Raw genomic sequence first — 18,807 nt, forward strand, 5'->3', positions numbered from 1 at the left:
ATTTTTGTTTGGGTTTTGATAAGACTGGAGTTATCCATTTGTTAGGTTGTTACCTAGTTTTTGGGATTAGAATTCTTTTTAGCTTTGGACGTTTGTTTTCATGGGGGATTCTTTATGATTGTTGAATAAAGTTTTTTTTTTCTCTCCTTCGGAACTCTCTGTTAGCCTGTGTTCCAGTTTGAGGTGCAAAGAAACTGCATCAGTCACGAACCCATAAAAACGAACCTTTCATTAGAATCTCATCACCAGTCTCTGCTAATTTCCCCAAGCTTATTATATTGTTACATAGACTTGGGATAAAATACACCTCATGTAGCACTCGTCTTTCATCTGTCTTACATTGAAAGACAATGGATCCTTTGCCTTCTATCCGCACCTTGAACCCATCTCCAAAACTTACGTAACCCCAAATACCTTCAGCAAGTTCCTGAAACTTATCTTTGTCGCATGTCATGTGGTTCGACGCCTCGTTATCCAGGTACCATACTTTCGTACGGTTCTCTATATCTTTTGAACTCTTTAACTTTGGTACTACATGTTGTTCGTTTAGATACACTTCCTCTTGGGCTTCAACTGGTTGAAACTTAGCTAACAAAAGTGTTGGTTCATCTTCATCTTGGCCTTGGGTCAGATGCACCTCCTGATTCCTTTCCTTCCGTGGGTTCTTGCACTCTGAAGCGTAATGGCCAAAATCTTGGCAGTTGTAACATTGTACTTTGGTTTCGTCTCTGCTACTCCCTGTATTGTGTCCGTTATCGTGGTGCTGATGAGGGCTGCTACCCCTCTGTTCACCACGGTTGTTCCAGCCGCCTCTTCCACGACCCCGGCCACGTGTGTTTGAGTTTCCTCCCCTACCATTCTTTTGTGACATCGTTGAGCCTCATAAATTTTCTTTTTTACCCTTCTCAAGCCACTCTTGCTGAGTCAACAACACTTTTCCTTCACTGTTTTCCCCTCGACCACGTACCCTTTCTTCATGGGCTTTTAATCGTCCCACAACTTCTTCCATAGACATAGTCTCGTGATCAGCGATCTGCTCTATTGTAGAGGCAATATGCAAGAATTGTTCTGGAACGGCTCTGAGCAATTTCTTCACAACATACGACTCTTCTAGTTTATCTCCCAATGCCCTAATATTACTCACGATGTTGTTTACTTTCCCAGCAAACTCATCGATGGTGTCCGCTTCTTTCATACTTATGACTTCGAACTCGACCTTAAGGGTTTGAAATCTTGCTGTCTTTACTCTGTCTGCTCCAAGGAACATAGTATTCAGCGCTTCCCACGCCTCCTTAGCTGTTTGTTTCTCTGCCAACGACAACAATAAGTCTTCCGGTATCCCTTGATAGATGGCCGCCATCGCCATTTTATCCTTCTTTAGTTCGACTACTGTGTTTGCGGTTCTGGGTTCGACTGCATCCCACACGCCTTGGGTTTGCATGAAGACTTTCATCTTTATCGCCCAAGCAGCATAATTGTTTCTGGACAACATCGGGTAATGGAGCATAACTTGGCTTTCCTTTCGTTTCTATCTCCCATAGTTGTTGGTCTTGGTTGGTACTTTGGCATATACCGTGAGCTCTGATACCAAATGTGGGGTAGACAAATAAGCCCAATAATAAAACAACAGAGAAAGAGAGGGATATTTTGGGGCAAACTTTTCTGAGTTTTCTTTGTGCTTATCAAAAATTGGAAAACAACCTTCTACTTATCTAAACTTCATGCTAAAAATAAGGAAACAACTACCCACGTGACTACTAAGCTACAAAAAGGGAAAATGGCCTACATGGCCTTTGATTACTTCAACTTGACTTACGTAAAAAAGTAAATAAAAATACTTGATACTCGAAATTACTTAATTGCCCCCCATGACTTCTGGATTAACCCAACATAAATTACAACACAATTCACAAATCTGATAGTAGTTATTGAATAAGGAAAAGAAAAAAAAAAACTAAGTTTTACTTGATCTTTCAAAAAATCCGTAAACATCACATAAAAACTAAGTTTTACTTGATCTTTCAAAAAATCCGTAAACATCACATACTTAAGAACTTACTTTTCTATCTCAATTGGAAGTTCATAAACCTGAGGAAAGTGGCATATAGGAAGGCGAAGAATACACAAAAACCAATCAAAACCGCAGCAACGGGACCCATGAAATCCAATTCAAAACCATAGTAGTCCTTGATATACGATGTGAGGGCCGGGTCAATTCCCATGCCAGGCACCTTAATCGTGTTATCCGCATCATGATATTGAGAAACAATGCAACCATACACAGTCCACGCCATGGGGCAGATCCAGTAGTACCACACCCACCATCCAGGAATTTTCTAAAATTTAAGAAATAGAATAAACATGAAATAATAGAATACAATTATCGAAAAATGAGTTGATTTAAAGAGATGATAACTTACAGGTTGCGGAATATAAAACCCTGAAAAGATATTAAAAAGTAGGTAGAAACCAGCTGCAAATATGGCTGCAATATGCTCGTTTGGTGTAATGGAAACAGTCATCATTCCATAGTATGTGAAGTAAAGGAACGAAAAGAAGTTGATGAAAAAGAGCCAGAAGAATTTGGGTACTGTCCATTCGAATGACACCATGGCGTACACTATAAGAGTGTAGTATGTCGTTTGAAGGAATACATATGGTATCTCAACAATAACCTTTTATTCAAAGAAAAGGGTCATTAAGTTTGTAATTTAAGTAATTAAGTAAATATTTGCTTAAAAAATTTCTTACTTGTGCCATGGCATATGGTAATGAAGAGTACATTCCAGCTGCTCTTTCACGATAAAAGACTGTTCTTTCTGTTGCAACAACTGGCTGCACTGTTTGGGAATTGTTAATGCCAACAAAAAATATAGCAGCGTACATGGCTCCAATTGTTGTGCTCAAATCATTGCTGCTCGACCTGAAATATTTTATAAAATATATGAAGGTTCCGACCATATTGTAAATGGATCATTTCAAAAGAAGCAAATACTCACTTTTTGCTTCCAATTTTCCAGAATACAGTCCCGACCATGAGTGCACAAAGCAAAGTGAAGAAGAAACGAACAAGGTTATAATCGGGATTTCGCCAGTAACTCCACCACATCTTCCATAAACAAGAAGTGAATTGTCCCCATATATTTTGAGAATATTGTGTTTCAAAGTGAAGATCTTCAACACCTGGTGGAGGTACACTCAACTCCTTCACCAAAGCCTTGTTCCTCCTGTCATGTATACAAACATATTATAATTACAAGTCCTTGCTGATTTTATATGATTATAATTTGTTGAGATATCGGTTAACATGAAAGAAAAAATTTGTTCCACATTGGTAGAGTTAAAAAAATATCCAAGGCTTTGGTGTGAAAGTGCCCCAATCAAATAAATTTAAACAATTTCATTTTTTTTTTGACATTCTTCTCTTGTTTTAGAGTGCTTAAAAGTCCGGTTTGTAGCGTTTCCAATAACTACTCATGCATGTGTTCAATTTTCTCTATTATTTTTCAATGGACAGGTTTTTGGAAATCTTTGAGACCATTTTCCCAACATATATTTTATCACCAAAATTAAAAAAGACTCACCGTTGGACACGCGATTCACTGTAGTAGTCAGCAAAGTCAACATCGAGCCGCATCTCTGCAGCAGCAGAGCTGACTTCCAACATCCATGTTGCTGGATTGGATTTTTCAGGGATCTTTGGAACCCCAGGAACTTCCTAATGATATAAAAACAACTTAATTTGTTCAGTGTTTTTGTTTTTTTGGAATTCTAGTTTATATATTATGCACGTGAAATACCTGAAAGTGGTTGATGATGTTTTTTGAATGCCTGCCTAGTGGGCCCGCATAGATAACTTTTCCTCCTCTTTTCAATAGCAACAACTCATCAAAAGATTCAAATATATCAATACTTGGCTGATGAATGGTGCAAACAACTGTTCTCCCTGTGTCCACAGTGTTTCTTACAGCCCTCATAACAATGGCAGCTGCCCTCGCATCAAGTCCAGAAGTTGGTTCATCCATGAAAATAATTGAAGGATTTGAAACAAGCTCTACTGCAATTGTTAACCTCTTTCTTTGTTCTGTTGACAAACCACTAACTCCTGGAAGTCCCACTATTGCATCCTTGATGTTGTCTAGTTCTACTAGCTCCATTACTTCACCCACAAAAACCTGAAACGTAATATGATTAACACTTTATTCTTCTTTTTGATATCTTGTTTGGTAATATTTTTTTTTAATTTTACCATTTTGTCTTCCTTGCTGACTTGTTTTGGGAGACGGAGGAAAGCAGAGTAGATTAAAGATTCATGAACAGTAATTGTGGGAGAGTGGATGTCGGTTTGCTCACAATACCCAGAGATTCTTGCAAAAGTTTCTTGTTTTTTTGGGAATCCTGATATTCTTATGTCCCCTTCTATATAACCAGTGGTCTTTCTTCCAGCTAAAACATCCATGAGTGTAGTTTTACCTGCCCCACTTACTCCCATTAAAGCAGTTAGGACTCCTGGCCTAAAAGCACCTGTTACATCAGTAAGTAACTGCAACCTATTGTCTGTCACCCCTTGCTCTCTCATTTCCTGTTAATCAAGAAATAATAGTTAAGCCTAACAGTGACAAGGTCAAACTTCAAGATTTTACTAGCAATGACGTTTTTGAAAGTGTGAATTGAAGCGGTAATTTTGTATACATAATATATCACATAAGTATAAATTTATATCAAATATATAGGGTTTTAGATGTATTATATCAATACCTTATAGAAAAAAGTTAACAAAAATTCATTGGTCTCATGCTCTCATAGAAAAAGCAGAAAAAAAAAACTCGCGCGTTGGAATGCCTTTTAAAACCTTGGCTTTAATCAACAACAACAATGACAATAATACCCAAATCCCATAACATAAATATGGAAAGGGAGGTTAGATGTATACAACCTTACCTCCACCCGAAGGTAGAGAGTTTGCTTCCATCGTGTTTGGTTTAATTCCGACTTTTAGTCAAAAGTGGTGACTGGTTCAAAGCATACCGTTTTACTAAGGGGTAGTTTAGTCTTTTGCTTAGAGTATGAATAAGTAAATGACCATGTGGGCACTAGAGATTTAGTAGGCAGTAGTTGCAGTCTTTTAAGGATAAGTAGTTGAAATTTGTGTTATCTACTCTTGTATTCGTTGATAGATGGACAATGAAAACCACAGAAAAGTTAGTCCCAAAACCTCTAATTCGTTTCTCATTTTTACCAGCAACTGTGTGTTTTGTTTTGGCATTCTTTTGTGCAGATTTTGGTCCTACACATCGCCTATCTCTAGCAAAAAGAAATATGTGCCAAAGAGAAAAGTGTGTATATGTGGATGCAAGAGAGCATAAAGCGACAAGAAGGTACATAAGCAGATACAAGCAACGGAGTAGAAAGAGGGACAAAAATACAAGTACAAACAATAGATCAAAAATAACAATCATATACCAATAATAGAGCATAAAATAGAAAGAGGGACAAAAATGCAGATAAATACTATACTAAGAAACTCATATAAATAAAAGGAAAATTATAGAAAAAACCTTAAGTTTGTCAAAAAAAAAATGATGGTTTCACTCCAATTAACATGAAATTTATGTACGATAGATACCTGAACTTTACACGATTTTGACATCAATGTGACAATGTCATTTAGCATGTAAATTCAATGTGACAAAGTCATTTACCCGCTAAATGACATTTATTACATAAATTGTGCAAATTTTGGGCATCTACATAGATAAATGTCATGTTATGGTAAAACCATCATTTTTTTTTTCTGTAATTTTCCCTATTGAAAAAGGAAACATAAATCCAATGCTACTCTACTACCCTACTACTATGTCACTACTCACCTATGCTCTTTAGCTACTACAATAATTCTAAGGTGTTGTTTGGTTTGCATAATATTTCTGAAAGAATTAGAATTGGAATCGGAAAATGAATCAGTCAGAAATTTGAATCCAATTCCCTATACTGTTTGTTTGACAGGAAATAGAATTAGAATTAATTCTAGATTCAGTTTGGTTGGCAGGAAACATAATTAGAATCCACGTAAAATGACAGATCTGTCTTTTTTTTAATCCGTTTTACATTGAATTCTATCTTGCATGTAAAGATTTTTTACACAAACTATAAAAATAATAAATTTTCATTTTATTAATTGAGCATTCATGTCGATGGCGGTGGTAGGTGGTGGTGGCGATGACGATGATAAGTGGTGGTGGTGGTGGTGGTTGGTAGTGGCGGTGATGGTGGTGGTGGTGAAGAGTGGTGGGTGGTTGTGGCGGTGACGTTGGGTGGTGGTGGCGGTGGTGGTAGGTAGTGGTGGCGGTAGATTGCGGCGGTGGTAGGTAGTGGTGGTGACAATTGCGGGAGGTGGGTGGTGATAGCAGTAGTAGTAGTGGTGGTAGGTGGTGGCGGCGGTGACAGGTGTTGGTGATGGCGGTAGGTGGTAGCCGTAGCAGTAGGTGGGTGGTGGTGGCGGTGGCGGTAGGTGGGTGCTGGTGCCGATAGCGGTGGTAGTTGGTGGGGGTAGGTGATAGTGCTGGCAGTGGCCGTATGTGGGTGGTGGTGACGGTGACGGTGGCATGGATAGGTGGTGGTGGTGGGTGACGGTGGTAGTAGGTGGTAGTGGTGGTGGTAGGTGATGGTGGTGGTGGCAGTGATGGTAAGTGGTTGGTTGTAGCAACGACGATGGCGGTAGCGGTAACGGTAGTAGGTGGTGGTTGGTGGTGGTGGTTGGTGGTGTTGGTGGTTGCGGTAGGTGGTGGTGGAGGTGGCGGTAGGTGGTGGTGGCGGCGGTGTCAGTGGTAGGTGGTGGTGGAGGCAGTGTCGGTGGTAGGTGGTTGTGATGGCGGTGGAGGTGGTAGTGGTGGTGGTGGTGGGTAGTGGTGGTGGTGGTGGTGGGTGGTTGGTGGTAGGTGATGGTGGTAGAAGTTATGTTCTAAAATAAAACAAGGGTAATAAGGAAAAATGCCACTTTCCTTCCTAGGAGAGAATTAATTCCATCATCTTCTTGAAAGAAAGTGTTTTCCTTTATTTGATGAAAAGTTTTCTAATTTTAAGATTCCAATTCCATCACACAAAGTTGAACCAAACACCGAAATGTGATGGAATAAGAATCTTTTTCTACAGAATTCCATTCCATTCCAGCGAATCAAACACACCCTAAGTCTCCACAGCCCATTAGTATCTATATCTACGCTGTAAATATTAATTAGCAGCAACACAAATTAAAGATTAGAACTTACACGAGGCATATCAACAAAATAGCTCACGTTGTCGAATGACATGGAATACGGAGTAAACTGAAGAATCATTCCCTTCTTAGCAAGACTACTAGCATCAGAAGTGCGTTTATTTCCATCAACAGGATGTGTTGTTGGTTTGGTATCTTGACCTTCCATGGCTGCAGCTTCTTCCTTGGAGATAATTGCTTGTGGTTTTCCAGGGGCTAGTTAGTAAATAAAAGACTCATGAAGGTTAGTAAGGGAAAATATCAATCGACTTTAGGAGAGTCAAGTGAAACGTAATTACCTTCTAAATACATGAGAGCTATAGTAAAGAGGATATTAAAGAGAAATGCAAAACAAAGAAGAGCAGCAGCACAAATCCAATATGAGCTCTCTTTAGTTGGGACGTCTAGGTTCTTTAACACTGCATACCCCATATTGGTTGTATTGTCTGTGCTCTGCCAAATATATACAATTTTTTTAGTTTTTTGTTGGGAAAATTACTAAGAAAAAAAAATAGATTTTTGGCAGTTTTGTGGTTTAATTAACCACAGATAATTTATTTTTCCAATCAAAGCATCATAAATTTTGAAAGAGAAATCAAATATCCTCCTACTTTTTTTCTTCTACCATATTCCTATACTATGAAGATTACCACACTTGTCATATTTAATAAAATTAATAATTTTTTTGTTAAGTGGAAGGAAGATAGATAGTAAGAATAAATAGGAGGATATTTCTCTAACTTCTATTCTTTTATTGGAAATTATTTTTAAGTATGGTTAACATACAAAACTGTCCAAAAATGTACCGTTTTTTTTAAATTCTTATTTTTATAAGTTTTTGAGATTTTGAATAAGAATTACCAACTTACCCTTTTGTTTGTCCATCTAGGATCAAGAAACTCGTTTATGGCGAACGCTTTCAAGCCATAAGACAGAGGTGAAATCCAATACGCCCACTCCCACCAGTTTGGAATACGGGTCTTAGGAACTATAAAACCACCCAACAGAAATATAAGAAGAAGTACGATAGATCCACCCGTGTTTGAAATGTTCATTGTTTTACACACCCCAGCAATTAGCCTAAATAGTCCCGCTGCTACATTTTGGATCAAGAAAACCAACAGCAAATGCTTGAAGAACCTGTAAACCATATTTCCATTACCATATATAACATCAAATTAAAATACCAAAGTTTATTAAACTAACAAAAACTATTAATAAATTAATTAATTAATTACCTGGAAGCATCAGGGGCAAGATCAACGCCAAAGTAATATATACCACACCACATAATACTCTCTAGCATAGATATAGGAATACGTAGCAAGAAAGCTGGAAGAGTGAAAGCCCATGAAGGGTGGAACATGAGATCCCTTTGTTTGTAAACTACCGGAAGCCTCAATATGATTAATGAAAGATCAGCAAGCCCATTAAACATGTTTATGAGCAAACTGTTTAAAAGTGCCCCTACATAAATAACACCATCTTGTTCATTCCTGTGGTGCATGGTTGTCCTAAAATACAAGGTCGTGCAAATAAATGCTATAAACACGATTTGTATAGACTTGAAAACATAAATAAACGCGTTTCTCTTCATTAGCAGCCACTCTTTATCCCATGAGGCCTTAAGGAGCTCCATTTTAGGGACTAAGTACTTTGTGAAAACTAAAGCTGCTTTATGGCTTTTGTTTTTATCGTATGGATCTGACAACTCCTTTTTCAAATTTTCCCCCACGTGGAAACGATTGAACCGCTCGGAAAACTCAGTGACTGGAATATATCTATATGGCATGCTTTTATCTGCCCAATATTGTTCTTGATCCTTTTTAGAGGTCACCTGTAATCATAAACATACAAAATTTTTAATTTGTAATTGAATGAATTAGGGATGTCAACAGGACTAAACGGGGCAAAAGTAGCCTCCCATGTCCCCGACCCGAATTTCCCGATTTCCAGCCCCTGACCCCGGCCCTCAATTTCAAGATCATCCCCACTTCCGGCCCCATTAACCCCATTTAGCATGAAATCCCCAATTTAACCTTTTTCTATCATATTTTTCACTTGTTTATTTCGTTTAACCTTACATTTTACATTAATTATTCAAATACAAAATGTATATTACACAATGGCTAATCTAAGTTTAAGATTTTTTTTTATAAATATAAATAGTTAAATATAGGATAATTACTTCGGGGCCCTCGCGAAATATTCGGGAGGGAACTCCCTGCCCCCGAAAACGAAACCTAGGGGGTCGGTAAAACTCACCCCTGAACCAGAAAACATTGTAAAACTAACCCTTTTCATCTTTGACTATTTTGCCTTTATCTGATTTTTTTTAATATATTAATTTTTTATTGTTTATAATTTTATAACTTTTTTCTTGGCCCTTTGTTACTATCAGTTTATCATCTATAATTTTGTTTTTCCTATTTCTTCGATCTTCTCTGCAACTGAGGAGGGGAAGTCAGAGGGATAAAAATCTAGGGTGATCAAAATCAGATCAGACAAGGATGATAGCTAAACCAAAGAAATGGAAAAGTTTTTTTTTCGAAAGAGAAAGAAATGGAAAAGTTAAAAATTAATGACGTGGACTAAAATCAATAATTTTTTTAAGACCATAGGGACAATTTTCGTAATTTAATCTCTGTAATATGTAAAATAGTAAAGATGACATTTACTTAGTATTAGAATAGTCTGTTTTTGTAATTATGTTATATTATGAGGTGGTCAAATGTAATGTTGGTTTTGTATATATATACACCGATATCAATGAGAGGGGGATTGATTTTGGCCTTATCACATATTCTATTATGGTATCAGAGTATTACGTTCCTTCCTAATTGGCGCTAACCCTAATCGCCTCGTTCTTCTTCTTTTGATCACCTCCACCACTCTCAAATGACAGGACCGACAGCCCCCCTTCACCCTGCAGTCACTGTCACGAACATCAAGAATTACATACCAATCCTCCTTGATACGGATGACAGCCAATACACATCTTGGGCCGAACTTTTCAAGATACACTGCCGTGCGTTCCAGGTTCTTGATCATATCATTCCACCTGCTTCATCTACTTCTGCCAAAGAAAAAGATCCTAAAGCCGATGAACAGTGGTCACACCTGGATGCCATTGTGTTACAATGGATATACGGGACGATTTCTAAAGATCTCCTCATAACCATTCTCTCGCCAGGAACCACCGCTGCCGCCGCCTGGAAGGCCATTGAAAACATCTTTATAGACAGTAAACCAGCCCGTGCTCTCCACCTTCACCAGAAATTCGCAAATGTCAAGCTCGAAAACTTTCCTAACATGGCGGCATATTGCCAAGAAGTTAAAAATCTATCTGATCAATCAGCGGCTTGTTCTACAGCTTATCTCCGGGCTCTCTGATCAATACGACAGCATCGCCACTCTTCTCCAACAATCCACTCCGTTACCCGACTTCTACACCGCCCGCTCTAAACTTTGTCTCGAGGAAACCAGAAAATCGCTGCATAACCCACCCGTCACCGCCCTCACTGCCTCCATCACCGCACCACCAGCGAACGTCGCCGGCACAGCCTCCTCTGATCAGCGGGACAACGGAACGTATTCAATGAGAGGGGGATTGATTTTGGCCTTATCACATATTCTATTACTTAGCAAGTTAGTTATTGGCTGTTAAGTTAGTTGACATCTATCTCTTAAACCCTTACCTTGAATAGTCATAACGGTTAGGTATCCTAATTATAGATACTACTTGTATATGAATAAGTAAACAGTAAAGGCATATACCCTATGTAAAGTTAATGTTGATTTTGTTAGTAAGAACATTTTTAGTATATCTATTTCTGTTCATGTGTTCTATCTTTGTTCTAACAAGATTGCTGTTGTGTGTTTAATTACCTCTTGCAAGAAGTCAGCTGTACCCTTTCTTTCGGGACACATGAATCCGCAACTCTCAAAGAACTCAACAACATATTCTCGTGGTCCTTGATACACGATTTGGCCCTCAGATAGTAGGATAATGTCATCGAATAGATCAAACGTCTCTGGAGCAGGTTGTAGTAGGGACATAAAGATTGTTGAATCGGTGAGGTGTACAACTTGCTGTAAGCACTTGACTATTTGAAACGTAGTTGAACTATCTAGACCTGTTGAGATCTCATCCATAAACAAAGTTTTCGCTGGTCCAACAAGCATTTCCCCTGAGTCCAGTATATATTAATTCATCACTTTATGCATACAACACTTGGAGGGAAAAAAAAACCAAAAAACAAAAAATAAATAGAGAAAAACGAGCAGACAGTTAACCTGTGGTTACACGCTTCTTTTGTCCTCCAGAGATACCTCGTCTCATTTGATCTCCAACAAACGTGTCACGACAGACATCTAGGCCCAATATCTGTTATAGTCATATGAATATTGTTAAGCAAGACATGATCCCATCTGTCTCTATATATGTTAGAAAGAAAATCCAAAACTTCATGTATCTAACTAACGAATCTTTTGATCTGGGTGTGGAAAGATTTAGACAATACAAAAGTTATACTTACTCTTAGAGTGTAGTACGTAATCAAACTGCTCTCGTCTCCTTCAATGGCAGTGGCCTTCATGAAAAAGTCGACTTCAGGTTCTGGGTTGACCCCATTTTCCTTTTCTCTTCTTGTAAGCTCTGTTAGCATTTCTGTATTTCAATATATTGTTATAAATCATGTCTTTTTGTTTCAAGAATCTGAAGTGTTAGTGTCTCACATCTGCTAGACACATGTCTCTATATATGTTGAGTTCTACCCAGGTTTCTTCAGGGGAATTTCGTATATTATATATACCTTTCATAAACTTTCAAAATATGAAATTTGTCCAAATTCTTATTCTTAATATTTTTAAACATTTTATAATAAATTTAAATCATTACTTATTATCAATTGACTATTATATCCCTCTTATCATATTGGTTGACTAAGGAGTTGGGGATTTCTTATTCAAAAATAAAAGCCATCATGAGAGTGTATTCTTGTAGTTTCTTTTTTGGTTGAAGATAATCATGAAGTGTATCAGGAAACTGAAGGCTCATCTGACTTTGATAAATCAACACATGTACCATGTATGTACTTCTCTTTTAATTTGTTGTTGGTATGATCATTCACAATTAATTTTTTGAACATGGTGAAAACTATTGATGAATTTGACCTTTAATTTGGAAGTTGAACACTAACCGTAGAACTGACTGCAAATAATTAGGATTATAGTTAATACTAAATTGAGAGTTAGATTTAGTTTTGTATGACTGCTAATGGGTTTTTTTGTTTAGAATCAAACAAAGTTCATATAATGGAATTTCCAACTGTTTAAAATCAAAAAGGGGGTGTAATTCTAGTGAACACCAATCAGTGTCAAGAAAATGAAAATCCATTTGAAAAATCAACCCAATATGGATACTAATTACTATTTGGCCATTTGATCAACAATCTACTTTTATGAATAGGATTCAAACTAAACGACAACTTTAATTTTACCTAATTCGAAACAAATTTATAAACTTCGAATTCCATAACCTGTCAATTGATCATTAAAGGGTTATAATAGCTAAGGATTTAAATTGATTATAAAATGTTTAGAAATATTAAAAATAATGATTTGGGTAAATATAATATTTTGAAAGTTTATGTTGAACACGACTCTTTGTATGGGAAACAAAAAGACTTTTATTAAGACACTTAAGAAGACCTTACACTTTGTGAGACTACTACACACTTTGCTCTCTTTGAGGCTTTCTTGGATGGTTTGGAGCAAATGAGCTCCACACCTATTTATAGGCCTCTTAGGAAGGTTCTAGATACTAGTATACACTTACTACCTACTAGATAACTCTAGAACTATCTAACATACTCTATATGCTTCCATATGTTTCTAGAATATTCTACCATGTTCTGGAGAGGTCTAGGTTGCTCCAGTGTCTTCTAGAATGATCCATAACCTTCCAGGATCTTCCATGTCCTTCTAGAGTATTCTAGACTCTTCCGGTGTATTCCGGAGTCTTCCATAGTCTTCCATAATGTTCTAGAATCTTCTAGAGCGTTCTAGAACAAGCTAAAGTCTTCTAGATAATATTTGTTCTATTGGGCTAGTGATGATCTTTAACACTCCCCCTCAGCACTAGCCCTCATTCTTCGTACCATGTTAAGCTGACAACGAAAACCTTCACATTTTCCAATACTCAGTCCTTTGGTGAACAAGTCTGCTATTTGGTCATCGGTCTTGATCTGTCGCATCTCAATTTCTTCCATCAAGACTTTCTCTCTGATAAAGTGATAATGCACTTCCACATGCTTTGTTCTAGCATGAAATACTGGATTTTCTGCCAGCCGAATTGCAGATTGGTTATCGCAGTGAAGTGGTACCGCATAGTCAACTTTTTGATGTAAGTCCTCCATTAGGAGTACCAACCATGTACTTTCTTGAGCTGCTACGGCCGCTGCTTTGTACTCCGCTTCTGTGGTTGACAATGATACGGTTGGTTGTCTTTTACTACACCATGATATTGGCCCCGACCCAAGCTTGAACACATACCCAGTGGTTGATCTTCGGGTATCATGGTCTCCTGCATAGTCAGCATCACAATATCCAACCAACTTGCAGTCTTCTCCTTTTTTATACAAGAGACCATAGTCAATTGTACCTTTGACATATCTTAAGATCCGTCGGGCAGCATCCAAATGAGGTTTCTTCGGATTTTGCATGTATCGACTCATAACTCCAACTGCATAAGCAATGTCAGGCCGAGATAAAGTTAGGTAGATAAGACTACCTACTAGTTGTCGATACATCGTTCCATCGTCCAACTCTTTTCCTTCATTAGCACTTATCTTGGTATTTGGCTCTATTGGTGTTGATACTGGCTTACACTCCAACATGCCAAACTTTTGAAGTATATCTCTTGTATACTTTTGTTGGCAGAGGAACAACCCTTCCTTTGTACGATCAACTTCTAACCCCAAGAAGTGTTTAAGCTCCCCCAGCTCTTTCATTTGGAATCGCACCGATAGATTTTCTCTTGTTTGATGGATTTCTCTTTCGTCATCCCCGGTGATGATCAAGTCATCCACATAAACCAACACAATTGCCAACTTCCCTTCTTTTTCTTTGACGAACAGGCTTGAGTCTGCATGTGCAACTGAATAACCACTTCGGGTAAGAAATTCAGCAATCTTACCATACCAGGCTCTTGGTGCCTGCTTCAATCCGTAAAGAGCTTTTCTCAGCTTGCACACATGAGTGGGATTAACTGCATCCTCAAATCCCTTTGGTTGGTTCATGTAAATCTCCCGATCTAATTCTCCATGCAGGAAAGCATTCTTCACATCCATCTGCCATAATTTCCAGTCTTTACTAGCTGCAAGAGCTAGCAGCACCCGTACAGTAGTTATCTTCGCCACTGGACTAAATGTTTCATCATAGTCCAGTCCATATTGTTGTGAGAACCCTCGAGCCACCAAACGAGCCTTGTATCTTTCAATTGATCCATCTGTGCGTCGCTTTAATTTATAAACCCACTTGCAGGAAATGGGTTTTATATCTCTTGGTCTTGGTACCAGTTCCCACGTTTGATTCTGCTTTAAGGCTGTAACTTCTTCTTCCATTGCCTTCTGCCAAGCTTTATTCTTAATTGCTTCTTCATATGTCTCCGGCTCTTTAACACCGTCTTCTAAAATAGCCGCATTAGCATACTTGGGATTAGGCTTTCGGATTCTTTCCGTCCTTCGAAGTTGTGGAGGCGGCGTCTCCCTTTCACCGGCATTACTTGTTTGAGTTACTTCTTGCTCAATGACATCAGTGTCGCTCGGATCTTCAGGTGTATCAACACTTGACCAAATGTGTGCAGTTTGCTCCCCCATCTTTTGTTTTAAAACTTCTTCAATATTTTCCGAGTCTGGTAATACTTTCTTCTCTAAGGACCACCATGAAGATGCTTCATCGAACACTACATCTCTTGAAGTGTAGCATCTTCCGCTTGTTGGATCACAACACCTCCATCCTTTTCTTTGATTGTCATATCCAACAAATATACACCTGACTGCTTTCTTGTCAAACTTGCTACGTAAATGACTAGGTACAAATACGTAGCAGACACAACCAAATACTCGAAAGTAGCTAACAGTAGGTTTCATGTTCCATAGTGTCTCAAATGGTGAGATGAAACCTAACCTTGGTTGGGGAAGTTTATTGATCACATGGGCAGCAGTTCGCATTGCTTCAGCCCAAAATCTTCCTGGGACATTCTTCGCGTGTAGCATGCTTCGACAAATTTCTGCAAGATGTCGATTCTTTCTCTCAGCTACACCATTTTGTTGAGGTGTGTTGGCACATGTGAATTGATGACGTATACCACATTCTTTTAGATAGCTATTGAATTCTTCCGAGGTGTATTCTCCTCCATTGTCTGAGCGTAGACACCGAATCTTCTTTCTCACTTCTCCTTCGACCGTTGTCTTGTATTCTAGAAACTTTGAGAATGTTTCAGATTTTTCTTTCATGAAGAAAACCCACACATATCTCGAATAATCATCAATGAATGTCACCATGTACCGCATCCCGCTAATTGATGTCTGCTTGACTGGACCGAACACATCCGAGTGAATTAACTCTAGTGGCTTCTTTGCTCTAAAATTTGACTCCTTGTATGGTAATTGATGAGCTTTACCATACTGACATCCAGCACAAACAACATCTGTTTTAACTTCAAGTTGAGGTAAGCCACTGAGCATGGATTTCTCCATTATTACCTTCAACTTGTGATAACCAACATGTCCCAGCCGTGCATGCCATAGATCTGCTGTCTCGTTCTTACGAGTCTTATCTACATAGGCAGACTCTGCGGAGAGAACATAGACGGACTCCACTCTCCGTCCTTCCATTGTTGGCTTTTCTAATATTTTAAGATCTCGATAGACCTTCACATCTTGTGGGCCAAACAAGACGTAGTTTCCTGATGATGTTAGTTGCGATACCGATAACAAGTTCTTCTTCATACCTGGCACGTGATAGACATTATGTAGTGACACCATGTCAGATTTATTACCAGGCATGATCGTTGTTTTGCCAATCTGAGCAATTGGAAGTCGTGCATTGTTGGCTGTAAGTACCATGCGACTCCCTTTGTACTCCTTCACGTCTTGTAGTTTGTTCTGATCACCAGTCATGTGATTGGAGCATCCAGAATCAATGATCCAGTCATTCTCATAGTTGATACGCTCTCCCATCATTGCCATGAGCGCCAACTCGTTTTCTTCTATGGCGCATAATGCCTCAGCATCCCATTCATCCTCTATTTCCTTTTTGGAAGTTACGACATTGCTTTCCACAGACTTTTTCTTTGACCAACAATCTTTGGACATGTGGCCCCACTTTCCACAATTGTTGCAGTTGCCTTCGAACCTCCTCCCCTGAGAACTCTTATTGTTGGTCTTTTGAGATCTCCATGGTTGTGAGGTTCCTGGCTGACTCTTCCCTTTGTCAGCATTTTTGTATCCTTCTTTAGAAGGTGGCTTGAAATTCCTCCGACTTTTACTTGTGTAGAGTGCTTCTTCTTCACTCTTCAGCGTGATGCCTCCCATTTGCTTAGCCATAGCTTCTTGGCTGGCCAACAAATTCTCAAACTCTACAAGTGATGGTTGAACGGGCCATCCTTGTACAGCAGTAACGAAGCTTCTATATTCCGGCCTCAGTCCATGGATGATGATCCTCTTCATTCGAGCTTCTGTAATGACGGATTGCGGATCTAGTTCAGTAATCTCCCGACATATCGACTTGACCTTGTGGAAATATTGAGCAATCGTCATGTCACGTTGTGAGATTGATAATAGCTCGTTCTCCAAAAGTTGTAGTCTTGTATCATTCTTCTTTGAGAAAAGCGTCACAAACGTGTCCCAAGCTTCTTTCGGTGTGTTCTCGTCCCGAATATGCTCCAACATCTCTTCTTCGATTGTGGTCTTCAAGGCAAACATTGCTTTGCCTGCTTTGATTTTCCATTTGCGTAGAGCGCCATTAACATCTTCCTCCGGAGGCGTGGTTTCGCTTCCGCCAACGACCTCCCATAGATCTTGTCCTTGTAAGTAGGACTTCATACATGTTTCCCATGTTTTGTAGTTGTTGTTGTTGAGTTTCTTGATTCCTCCGACGACTTGGAGATCACCCATCGTGTTGGCAGTACCTCGGTAATACCAAACAAGCTAGTTTCGACACTAAACTTGTAGAGTCACAAACTACTCACGATACAACGAGAATCACTCGTTCTCACTATCAAGAAACCTTGCTCTGATACCAGATTGTTGAACACGACTCTTTGTATGGGAAACAAAAAGACTTTTATTAAGACACTTAAGAAGACCTTACACTTTGTGAGACTACTACACACTTTGCTCTCTTTGAGGCTTTCTTGGATGGTTTGGAGCAAATGAGCTCCACACCTATTTATAGGCCTCTTAGGAAGGTTCTAGATACTAGTATACACTTACTACCTACTAGATAACTCTAGAACTATCTAACATACTCTATATGCTTCCATATGTTTCTAGAATATTCTACCATGTTCTGGAGAGGTCTAGGTTGCTCCAGTGTCTTCTAGAATGATCCATAACCTTCCAGGGTCTTCCATGTCCTTCTAGAGTATTCTAGACTCTTCCGGTGTATTCCGGAGTCTTCCATAGTCTTCCATAATGTTCTAGAATCTTCTAGAGCGTTCTAGAACAAGCTAAAGTCTTCTAGATAATATTTGTTCTATTGGGCTAGTGATGATCTTTAACAGTTTATGATGGGTAATATGATATTTAGAAATGAGGTTGGTCAAATATGATATTCTAATGCTTAAGGAGGGTATATACGAAATTCTTCCTTTTTCTTATTAAGACTCTTTTCACTACAAGAAATACTAGCTATAGCAGCGACATCAAACTGGATGCGCTTCGGGTCTTTAGTTGCGATATTTGTCGCCCCTATTGACCTGATTTCTTGTAGTTTTTCGAGAGAAAATCCAAGACTTTCTGACATGTAAACATGGCATGAGAGCGAGTCTAATTTAATTAAGTCTTCATATCGGGAACTGTTAGTCTCTCCCACTGGCTATATATGGTACCATCTATCTCTATAAATGTTGGATTTCACTTTCTCTCTAAAGACTCTTTTGGAGAGGAATGTAGGCATCTTGCTGAGAAAGCTAATAGTTAACATATCTAAGTAACAAAAGGGAAGCTACCTAAACGAGATCCAATTCCCTGGCATCTTGCTGAGAAATCTAATGTTTCTTTCACGGTCATTTCTCCAGCATGAATATCGTTCTGGCTAATGTATCCTGCTGTCCTTCGTGGTTCAAATTCATTGAGCTTATGACCATTGTAAGTTATCTCTCCATCAACTTTTAAGCTGTGATCCAGCCTTCCTGCCAAAGCCAACAGAAGGGTTGTCTTACCAGAAGATGGCGGACCCAATAGAAGTGCCAACCTATAACATTAAAACAATTACAATTAACCACTTGTAAAACAACAAAATCCACTTGATCACCCAACAATGGC

General features: G+C 38.7%; 1 protein-coding gene across 4 annotated transcripts in view; it reads right to left on the reverse strand.

Moving 5' to 3' along the window:
• Positions 1-219: 219 nt before the first annotated feature.
• LOC145108050 (ABC transporter G family member 29-like) overlaps positions 220-18,807 on the reverse strand; it is a 29,027-nt gene continuing 10,439 nt past the window's right edge. For 2 of the 4 annotated variants that reach the window (XM_079045043.1, XM_079045039.1), the window contains 15 exons: positions 18,492-18,736; positions 11,794-11,924; positions 11,552-11,642; positions 11,144-11,445; positions 8,494-9,092; positions 8,125-8,395; positions 7,555-7,708; positions 7,269-7,471; positions 4,250-4,582; positions 3,801-4,175; positions 3,585-3,718; positions 3,000-3,227; positions 2,752-2,923; positions 2,421-2,675; positions 1,852-2,336 (listed from right to left, as the gene is read on the reverse strand). In XM_079045043.1, the coding sequence (XP_078901169.1) occupies positions 2,064-2,336; positions 2,421-2,675; positions 2,752-2,923; positions 3,000-3,227; positions 3,585-3,718; positions 3,801-4,175; positions 4,250-4,582; positions 7,269-7,471; positions 7,555-7,708; positions 8,125-8,395; positions 8,494-9,092; positions 11,144-11,445; positions 11,552-11,642; positions 11,794-11,924; positions 18,492-18,736 (3,766 nt within the window). In that variant the 3' untranslated portion in view covers positions 1,852-2,063. Of the gene's footprint in view, positions 1,582-1,851; positions 2,337-2,420; positions 2,676-2,751; positions 2,924-2,999; positions 3,228-3,584; positions 3,719-3,800; positions 4,176-4,249; positions 4,583-7,268; positions 7,472-7,554; positions 7,709-8,124; positions 8,396-8,493; positions 9,093-11,143; positions 11,446-11,551; positions 11,643-11,793; positions 11,925-18,491; positions 18,737-18,807 lie in introns of those variants that run through there. The other 2 variants (XM_079045040.1, XM_079045042.1) reach the window with 2 other exon arrangements.

This window comes from Lactuca virosa, chromosome 4 (assembly GCF_052849685.1).
Source record: "Lactuca virosa cultivar CGN04683 chromosome 4, Lactuca_virosa_CGN04683_v6, whole genome shotgun sequence".
In the NCBI taxonomy this organism is placed as follows: Eukaryota; Viridiplantae; Streptophyta; class Magnoliopsida; order Asterales; family Asteraceae; genus Lactuca; species Lactuca virosa.